General features: G+C 40.6%; 1 protein-coding gene across 1 annotated transcript; it reads right to left on the minus strand.

Moving 5' to 3' along the window:
• Positions 1-3,644: 3,644 nt before the first annotated feature.
• LOC102781839 (transcription factor LBX1-like) lies at positions 3,645-4,965 on the minus strand. Its single transcript, XM_006809487.2, has 2 exons — positions 4,638-4,965; positions 3,645-4,165 (listed from the first exon to the last, which is right to left on the minus strand). Exons 1-2 carry the CDS (start codon positions 4,963-4,965, stop codon positions 3,645-3,647), a joined length of 849 nt encoding a protein of 282 aa, XP_006809550.2.
• Positions 4,966-11,180: the final 6,215 nt, after the last annotated feature.

Raw genomic sequence — 11,180 nt, forward strand, 5'->3', positions numbered from 1 at the left:
ACACAACACCCCTGTGCTGCTTCATCAGTAAGTTATCAACTAAAAGAAAACTTTTTTCCACCATTGTTTCCTTTAACAATGATCTATTTACTTACTTTTGAAGGACTAAACATAAGAGACTTAATAAAATATCTGACTGTATAATCTGACAAATCTACAGAGGTTTGTGGGCAGTTTCTATGCTTGTGTCATCCTTTTTTCTTACTGAAATTGAAATGGTCAAGGTAGGAAGCCCTCTTGTAGTTTAATAGTTCTCCAGGTTTTCTGAAAGTCTTTCATTGTTTTTCTTTTCACACACTGTAAACAAATATGTGTGCTAACACCGTAAAGTGTGCTCCCTACCTGCCGGCTGTAAATCCCAGGTTGCAATGACAAGCCACATTAAGAAGAAGCTGCTCAGCATGAACACATCACAAAAGTGGACAGGCAATTTCTTTTTTCACCAGATAGCCAGCCAAGCTTGTTCTGCATCTCTGATTTTAATACACTCAACAGCAGTTTAGCAACCAGGAAACTCAGGCCCCAGGAGGGGGGTGAAAGGCGATGTGTGAAAAAAGAGAGGTATCTTCTTGGACTGCTAAATTCATTTCTGCTTCTGAAGGATCAACTAAGCTTTGGAAATTTAAAAACAAAATGGGCATGTGTTGGAGGAGGGGGGTGTTTTCTTTTTGGATAGTAATTAATTACAGGTTAAAGTAAATTAATACATATATCAATTCTGTCAGGAACACACTTCGTTCAATAGACCATAAAATTGAAGTTTGAAGTGTTAAGGGGCTCTACGGGAACGTTATAACTAAAACTTTCAAATTTAGCCTATTTAGTGATCAATCAAGTTGTACCCTGGAGCAGAGGCAGTTCATTTCTTCAGCTCCATCCTGACTCACACAAACACAAAGCATGGACACCAGCTCCTCACAAACTGCTCTTAAAGCACACGCAGGCATTTGCAGGGCAGCTTTCACAGCAACGAACTTTACATTGCAGTCCAGTCCAGCTCTACAGTCCAGTTCACCAACAAACACGAGAATTTGTGCTCAATGAGCAATGCTTTGAATTAGGAAATAATCGATAGTATGTCACTGACTATTGCTTATAGATTGGACAGAACTGGTCTCAGCATAATAATAGTAATCATCATCATTTTGATCTTGCTACAATGATTGTAGAGGATGTCTGAACATGTGTCTGTATGCGCCCCATCTTCTCCTTAGCAGGTGGGCTAACAGGAACAAACTATTATAGGAACATCACACATACAGCGATTATTAACATCTGTATGTTTTTGACAGGCTGACGAGCTATCCTGCATCTGCCTCTCGCTGGCCTATCATCAACACTGTTGAAACAGTGTGAGATCATCTTGACAGAGAATGGAATAAAAAGCATCCAAAGGAGAGCTTTGGAACGTCCTTCGAGAAGCATGAAAAACGATTCCTGAAGACTTCCTAACATAAAGCAAGAAGACTTGACCGAGACAGTTCAAGCTTTGTTGAAAAACAAAGTTGTTCATGCTAATAATTGACTTTCAAGCTCATTAGAATTGTACATCCTGTTTTTGTCTTGTATACTATATATCCATGTATAGTTGCACGTTTCAATAAATGGCTGCATATGCAGCTTATTTTCCAAGCAACATTAGGGTTGGCTCGAGATTTTTGCACATTAGTAGTAAAAGTGGAAGTATGTCTAGGAGTTGGCAGTTTAAAGAGAAACAAAGATATACATCGTATTTTAATCAATCAATCAATTTATCGTTGTTTTTGGAGGATCCCGGTTGATAAACAGCCTTTTTTGTTGAGGTCCCACAGAAAAAAATGGAGGGGGCACGAGGACATGCATCAAACTTCCATTTTACGGACAATTGAATAAATGATCTCTCTCTCTCTCTATCACACACACACACAAACACACACACACACAAACACACAAACCCCCATGGGGGGGACTGACTAAGATAGCATCACCTAGACTCATAGTCATTCTATATATTGTGCATCTACATACACCTGCTGTGATATTCACACAAATTAAATAAAACATTAAACAAAAAGAAAAGAAAAAGAAAATCGGACGCTTTGTGGCAAATAATAATTTCTTTTTTTCCTACTGAGCAAATATATTTATTGACCAATCAAATTATAAATCCTCACAAATCTATATTCGGAATGACAAGCTGGATATTGATATAAAAACATATTTTGCATGTGTAGCTGTTTCTATAAGAAACTGTCAAGCGTTGGCTGTAAATGGCAATATTGGTCATATTTTTCAATCGCCTTTGAGAATTGTTTAATAAACAATCAATCTTTTTTTTTTTTACATATTTTATATCTACTTTGGACATTTTGTTACAAAGTTGTTGCTTTGATAGTTTTGTTTAGTGTTTTTTTTAATATAGTAAATTTCATGAACTCAAATGCAAAAAAATGCAGCATATGGGTGATGAAATGTGTAAGCAGGAGCTCATCAGCGTAACTTTGTGCTGAACATAAATAAATAAATCTGGGTAAATTCCCGGATTATTAAACATGCAATCATTTTGCTGGTAATACCTGAAATGAGGGGGTATTGGTTGGGTCTGATTATTGGGGGGGTGAAGCTCTGCAGGCGCTCCTTTATCTATAAGTCAATTATTTCACCGCTCCCTGACCGCCCCACTATGCCTCATTCACATTCATGGCAGTGTGTTTGAACACAGCAGTCCCGGCAACCAACGAAAGTGTCTGAATTATGCGTGACAAAAGGGGTATAAACAGATGAAAAGACGGGTTAAGTCAATCCATCAAAGCGACTCGTAATTGAGAGGAGAGCCCTCCAACCATATGGCCTCTGCAACACTGCCCTTTGTGCGCACTGAGCCGCCGGACGGTGAGGCAGGCGGACACGCTTGTCTCCACATCGCGCGACGGTGTAGAGCCGCCCCCGGGGAAAACTACGCGTGGGCGTTCTTTTTCCCATATTATGTTCAAGCACAGCAGGTCAGAAGGTGAGTTGCTGTTTAGATGAGTTGGGCATTTTCTCTCCCACAGTCCTCCTCAACGAGAAGCCTTTATCTCCAGTAATATTACACTTCAGTAACACTTGGTTCACCCCGGAAATCATGTTGAGCAACACGAGATAATCTGCATATTTTTTTTTTTTTTAAAAAAGCATTTTTATTAACATTTGTACATTTGTACAATTTGTACAGATGTCTGCTATTATGGTTTGTTTGTGTATTTCTAAAGGCACGTGAAGTGTTACAAAACACCAAACCCTGTTTAAACCATGTTTAATACAAGCAGCCGCACTTGTTCTGTGCAGTTATCGTTTGAGGGCTGATATATCAAAAGGTTAAAAACAGTCTTCTCAAGCTTACAAACTGATCCACAGAAGCATTTCAAGCGCTTTATAGCACAAAGTAGGCTGCATTAAATGTGCAGTGAAATCTTTCTGATGGCCAATCTACAGCAGTGTTAGATTTAAGTATCAGTGTTGGAATCTGAAGAGTCCACGCGTTTTCAGAGCCTGGGCCTGTTCAGCGAGGCTTTTGGCAAATCACAGCGGAGACGTCTATTTTTGATGGCACCGCCATGTAAATCCTCTAAAGGCTGTCTGTTACTATCGCGTTATTGGGCAACACGCGACTGTCTCTGTGTTATTTAGTCACCAACGTCAATCTCATCTTCATCATCCAAGCAACACTTGGTGGTCAGTCGATAGTCACCGGTCGATGCAGGTGATGGAGGTAATAAATGCAGCGAGTCCCGGGTGTCGGTGGTGTGGAATCTGGAAGAGATCTGGTTTTGCTCGGTTTGGCCCTGCCCAGAAATCGTCCCCTCACCCATACCTCTCGCCGCCGCCGCAGACTTCTCCAGCTCAGCCAGCTTGGAGAGCTTTTCCAAGGCCACAGCGCCGGCGGCCTTGGCGGACTCCACGTCCGCTTTCATCTCCTCCAAGTCCCGCTTAAGCTTAGCCCGGCGGTTCTGGAACCATGTGATGACCTGTGCGTTGGTCAGACCAAGCTGCTGAGCCATCTGGTCCCGGTCCGCTGGGCTCAAGTACTTCTGGTACAGAAAACGTTTCTCCAGCTCATATATTTGGTGGTTGGTAAAGGCCGTGCGGGATTTCCGCCGCTTTTTAGGGGTGTTTCTCTGACCGAATAGGGTTAGCCCGTCTCTGCCTGTAGAAATAAGATCATACAGATGTAAAACTGGAATAAAACACACGTTTACAAGTCACTAAAAACAGTGTTACACACAAAAACCCAATTATAAGTCACCAAAAACTTATAAACCCAATTATACTTATAATTATAATTGGGTTTATAAGTAAAAACTCCAGTATGACATCATGATTCCGAAATTCATTCATTCAGATTCATTCATTTAGTTAGCGTGCTTTGTCAAATTTCAATGAGCACATTTAAAAACATAAAGCGGTTTTCGAATAGGAAAAAATATCTAGCACAGGATCATTCATTGTTTAGAAAACAGTACTTACAATTAGGTACAAGAAATAACGCTGAAAGCTTCTTCTCCAAACATCTACGGATATTTTTCATATTTCAGAAAAATAAGCTGCTGCTGTTGCGGTTGTAACAGTGAGGATGTTCTCCTTACCTACAATAAGAAAGTTAGAAAACTGCCTTTTACCTTCAGCAGCCTGCAGGACGCTGACCTCCAGGCCTTCAAAGGTTTTGCTGGCCAGCTCCTCCAGCGCGCAGAGCGGGGAGGTTTGACTGAGCAGTACCCGGCCGGGCACGCCGTGACAAGCCGAGGGCAACTTCTCTCCGGGAGAAATTAGCTGCGTTGCTCCGCTGAGAAAGTAGCTCCTTTTCACAGACGGTTTGTTGAGAATGTCATCTATGCTGAAGGGCGTCAGCGGTTTGTTGGTGTTGACCGGTGATTGAAGCTGATCCAGCGGACTGCGACTACTGCCCTCAAGAACAGCTGGACGTTTAGAGTCTCCCTTAGAGGTCATGACGGCTCAGCAGCTGACTGAAAATGTCAAAGTTTGGACAAGAATGAAGGAAAACGAGCCACGGCAAGGATCACAGGTGTAACCTCATATCGCCCGCTGCCTAAACACGCCTGACTCCCAGACTCCCACCGTCTCTCTGAAGCACTTTTCCGGAGTGACGTACAATATGAATATATATAAGACTGGCACTCACTCGGTGAACAGCGATGCACCAAGAGCTGGACCGACTAACTAACATGTTATTGCGGAAGGCAATCAATTACTCACTTCACCCCTCCCCTCATCTCTCTTTCTTTCTGCGTGCGTGCGTGAGCGCGCGTGCTGGGGGGGAGCTCTGAGACAGAACAGTCCAATTACAAATCAGAGTCGGCTCTACTTACACTTTATCTGTAAAACGACATCATTTGTCACCAAACGAGCAAATGTGTTTATCAGCACGATATCATCGTCATTTGCGTACACGGTGTAAGTAGCGCAGAATTACTCTGCGTCAATCTTCAGGCCGGTTACAGTCAGAAACAGACAATAAGCAAATTAGAAAATGAGAATGCGCGCTGAACTGTACAGACAGAGCCATGCACGAGCGTGACAGCGCGTTACAAGGCTGGTGGCGGAGCAGAGCAGGCCCTACCACACCTCCAGCCTCGCCACCCCCGCGGTAAGACGAGCGCTCTGCCAAAATCAGCGTCAGGCTCCCCGGACCACAGCCCGAGACAGGAACACACGGACAAACTGACAGGGAGGATACCGAGCACATATTTTTTATGCCTATTTAATCCTAAATAAAATCCAGTCAGGAAGATTATAAAATCATTTGTAGAGATGATTTCTTCTAAAACATTCTGCTATCGTGACAGCAGTTTTCTGACGGCTACAGGTAAAGTTTTGGTTTTAGTTCGTGTAGAAATACACACGTTATCATGGGTTTTTATTTTGTTTGCATATTTTCAAATATTTGTATTACATTTTTTTATAAAGCACAATATAAAAATTCCAAAAGAGAAATAATTCGAAGTTGAACAATTCAGTTTATCGATTTACTCGAGCGTTTTTATTTAGTCATTTATTTTTATATTTTATACATTCACCAATTTAGATTTAGAATGAGCTACTTCTAGTTATTTATAGATTGGTATTTCCCCCGATATTTGTAAAAATCTGGTTTTGTTCACTTTACAGAACAGACTCGATATTCAGAAGGTATTTGCCCAAGTCTGAGGATGTTTTATACACGAGTAAATATCCACTGACTCTCATTAAGCCAGTGGTTCCCAAACTTTTTTTGCTGGGCCCCCTTTGTTTTACAAGAAAAATGTTCCCCCTTCTCGCGCGTGCACGCGCACACTCACATGCACGCACACATCCTCCAACCACACAGACCCATATTTTTCTCCATTGCGGTTTATTTCACACTTCAAACATTTAGTAAACAATTAAGCAAATGCAAGTAATCTGCAATAAGCTACAGGTAATAAAATAAACTACTAACTCTTTTATGCTACGTCTGCAGCTGTTTCGTCCACAGGTAAACTGCGTTTCAAATCACCGAAAACGGAGATTTTTTAAACTCCTTTTTTGCTTTTATGTGTGGAATACAGAGTTGGTCAGACAACATTAAAGGGTATGTGCCTTTTTCACGTCACGCTGTGCACACGTTATGTTTTTTTTTTTTTTTTTTTACATGAGATGAATTGCAGAATGGCAGATAGAGACAAAATACTGTTAATCTGACTATCTTCAGGTTTTACACGCAGTTACTGTCCCTCTATTTAGAAAGGCAGAGGCGTCATGGTGTGATTATTTTACATGTAGTTTTTTTTTCATGTGTAATAATATTCAACATTGCATCAATACATTTTTCAAAAAATGCCTCTCTGTGCAAAATGGGTTCAAAAACATAAACAGCTGTGGGATACTGTTTGTCCGTGATTTGAACAGCCCAGCGCTACTCCCGATGTAGGGAAAACCAATCCTGCAGGGAGACCTACCTCTGCACTTGTGCAGGTGAAGCCAAAGGGAAGATTTGCTTCACCATATTTTCTAGTCTTTGGCTTAGAATGAAGTTGGTTTGGAAACATATTCAGCGATGCTTCATCTCCTGCTTTGTGCGTCTGTGGGCGCCTGTGCTAGCAGTGTCCAAGCATTTTGTTTTTTCTTCCCCCCTTTTCATACCGCGCCCCCCCTGCAATGGCTCTGCGCCCCCTCTAGGGGGCGGGCCCCACACTTTGGGAAGGTCTGGGAAGCTATCAGTTCCAACATTAACGATATACTTCACAGTTTTCAGTAAACCGCAATGTAAAACCTGGCGTGTTAGCTCAGATTGCCTTGAATTATTTGAGTTAATAAAATCAAACAGTTTAAGTGGATTTATTATTGTTAACTGAGTGACAGTAACTGAAGTACTCATAATTTTTTTTTTTAAAACCCCCGAAGTAAAGAGTATTGAACTTGCGTACGTTATTTTATTAATATGAATTGCACCAAATGAACTTGAATGCATCTTTACACAGTTTTATTCTCTTTATTTGCTTCCATTAAGATTCATCACAACATTTCAGTTGTGACAACCCTAAACTTAGTTGTGTCCTCATTAATTAAGGAAACTGATTGTCTTAAATATTTTAAGCTGCAGCAAGACAACACAAGCAAACTTGTCTGAAACAACTTAAATTTCCTTATTCAGCTGAATGTCTAATATTGGCGGACACTTGACTGCGTGGCCCTTTTTTCAAAAGGTATTCAAAACTTTTCATCTTTGCTACACTAACCTGTATTTCATAGTTCACCTCAAGAATAATAATAAAATATATTAATAAAAACTCCCCACAAATGTTCAATGAAAGACTCTGGAAAACCTTTGTTTTCAGCAAAATATCACATTTTTTTTTATCTGAGCTGGCATAAGTAAAAGCTCTTCACTCTGTGAAGTGAAGCCTCTGATCAAAACTAATGGGGGGGGGGGGGGGGGGGGGGGGAATCAATAATAACCCACATGGCTCTATAAAACACAGAAGTTCTGCTATCAAACCAGTCTGGTGAAACTGTATAAGCAACTTCTTAGTCCCCTCACAGGGGCATCTTCAAGAGCACCAGAAGTACAAGTAATAAGAGTTTTTATTCAAAACACACACACACACACACACACACACACACACACACACACACACACACACACACACACTTAATTTCACGGAAACATTTTATTACTTGTGTACATTTTGAAAAACAGGAGGTGACATTACAAAAAACAAAAACAAACAAACAAACAAACAAAAAAAACAACAACACACATTCAAACTCCAAAAGATGCTTTAATTGGACTATAACATAAACCCAGTGATGGTTTGATAAACGTCCCGAGGCAAGATTCCATGACTGTAGATTTTAAGACCTAGATCAACTTTAAGTCATTACTTTCTTCCCAAATGATTTTCCCTTCCCAGAAAACAGGAGTAAAGTAGAATACAGATCGTGTGGTGCCCGTACCATCAACTAATATTCTCATAATCCATTACTTCTCATTACTTGAAAAATGAAACTGGTGAGTTAAATGGCATCACACAGGAAACATGTGGGGAAACTCACATCAGTAAAACACAAAATAAGAAATGTTATCAAATTAAAGTCATTTTTCATGGCGTTTGTGGCGTTTTCAAAGTTTGAAAATGCCACAAAAAGATGCAGAAACCTGAAAAATTAAATAAAAATTCAGAAAAGGGTAGCTCCCTTTGACTGGGTCAATAGTTAAACACAGAATTGTACACTTAAAAAATGACTGTTTAGTTCACGGATGCAAAAGTAAAATGTTGACTTGATTTAACTTTAGCATGCTAATCAAAAGATCATTTCTACACAACACTCTGACTTTCAACATAAACCTTTGCAAGTTTTACTTTTTTTGTTTGTTTGTTTGTTTGTTTGTTTTTTAGGGCCTGCAATTTAGGTTTGAGTTACTTTCCCCTGTCATTGAGATTTAAGAAGACAATCTGTATAAACTCAAAAAATCCCCTTAGCATCACTGACGAATTCAAATGGAGTGCATACATCCATCCAAAAACCAAAAAACAAATCACCAGTGCATCTGGGCAAGACAGTATAACCTGATCCTCAAATATGATGGACACATGATGTGTTTCACAGGAAACTCCTGCAGGTACCTGAGCAACTGCTCCTTCTGTGTTGCTTCTCATTTGTCCTGGAAAGTAAATATATTTTCAGCAAATGCATTTTCACAAAAGAACATACTGTAAGCTAAGAATGAAGAGGTAAAGCAGAAGCTTTCTTAAAAAGTCATAATGAAGATAACAAATTTTTTAAAACCCCATTTGACAGCTGTAAGGCTGAAACTGCCTTCTGAACTGGTTCCAGTGCAAACAATAATCATCAAAATGGACCCCCCCCCCCCCCCCCCCCCAAAAAAAAAAAAAAATCAATTAAATTAAAAACTAGTTCATGTCTTAAATAATCAGGCCCCATCTTATCTTCATGACCTTGTAGTACCATATCACCCTATTAGAGCACTTTGCTCCCGCTCTGCAGGCCTACTTGTTGTTCCTAGAGTATTTAAAAGTAGAATGGGAGGGAGAGCCTTCAGTTTTCAGGCCCCTCTTCTGTGGAACCAGCTTCCAGTTTGGATTCGGGAGACAGACACTATCTCTACTTTCAAGATTAGGCTTCAAACTTTCCTTTTTGCTAAAGCATATAGTTAGGGCTGGACCAGGTCTGCTATAGGTTATGCGGCTATAGGTGTAGGGTGCTGGGGGATTCCCATGATGTACTGAGTATTTATTCTTCAGTCACCTTTTTCATTCACTATGTGTTAACAGACCTCTCTGCTGAATCACACTTATTAATCTCTGTCTCTCTTCCACAGCATGTCTTTATCCTGTCTTCCTTCTCTCTCCAACCAATCACAGCAGATGGCCCCGCCCCTCCCTGAGCCTGGTTCTGCCAGTTTCTTCCTGTTAAAAGGGAGTTTTTCCTTCTCACTGTTGCTAAAGTGCTTGCTCATAGTGGGTCATATGATTGTTGGTTTTTTTTTCTCTGTATGTATTATTGTAGGGTCTACCTTACAATATTAAGGCACCTTGAGGCGACTGTTGTTGTGATTTGGTGCTGTACAAATAACATTGAATTGAATTAAAAACAATTTGTCTTGAAATGAGCTACTACTCTGAGCTGAAGCTGATTTTGCTCTCATCTTTGAGCGGGGACAGATCGAAGAGAACAAGCGTCAAATATGATCAATGAAAAAGTCAAAACCAATTTGTAAGTCCACAGTTTGGGCAGCAGTTAATCCCTCTGGTGTCTCTGCTGTGAACTCTTAGAAGCTTTCCGTGTTTTTGCCTTTAATTCAATGCAACAAGTCAACAAGAAATAGTTTTATTATGGGAGTGTGATGTTCAGAGTTTGGCTGTAAGTTTAATAAACCCTGTTCATTATTGCAGTTTTTTTAAATCATAATTTGTCAGATGTTCTGTCACAGTGACTGAGCTCTGTCTCCTCTCTTTTCATAAAGGATGCTCCAGTTTATCCTACGCTAAAGGAAACAACAAGGGAAGCACTGAAACGCCTTTCCGTAGTATTTGGCGCATTGGAACAGCTCTCATTATGGCTGCCCCACAGATACTTCCGGGTCACGTGTCTCAGTTATAACCTTTTCTAAGCAAAATGCACTATTGGATACTCTAGGTTTCTGTCATGGTCGTAGTCTCTCATGCTGGGTTGCTTTTTCTTTGTCTCTCTCTTCTGTTTCCTTCTACTCATTCTCTCTCTTTCTCTGTCAGTGTGTGTGTGTGTGTGTGTGTGTGTGTGGGGTGTTTGTGGTTAACCCCCTCAGTTGTGGCTCCTCCCATGTCTCTGCCTTCTTGTGTGGCACTCATCAGCAATCCGTTGCTCTGGCTCACCTGTCGAGCTGACAGTTTAAGGCTGAAACAAAGCCCTGTTTAACAGCTCATTTGGAAGTGCTCACATCTGCTGGTCATTCGATGTACAGCAGCGTGGTTTGATAATCATGTGGGCTACATACCAGTGGATACCTAAACGTAAAGGTGTGTCAGTTGCAGAATACCCATGTGAAGTCCTGTATAATGTAAATACACACGAATGCGCGTTATGTCAAAATGCTCCCTAACTGCTGATATTTTTGACCGTTGTGGCTCCATAATGTCCTTACAATGATAATCCTCAGAATCACCTCAGATCCAGCTCATACA

This window comes from Neolamprologus brichardi, unplaced genomic scaffold, assembly GCF_056152115.1.
Source record: "Neolamprologus brichardi isolate AB-2024 unplaced genomic scaffold, ASM5615211v1 NODE_ptg000033l+_length_6344489_cov_1, whole genome shotgun sequence".
NCBI lineage: Eukaryota > Metazoa > Chordata > Actinopteri > Cichliformes > Cichlidae > Neolamprologus > Neolamprologus brichardi.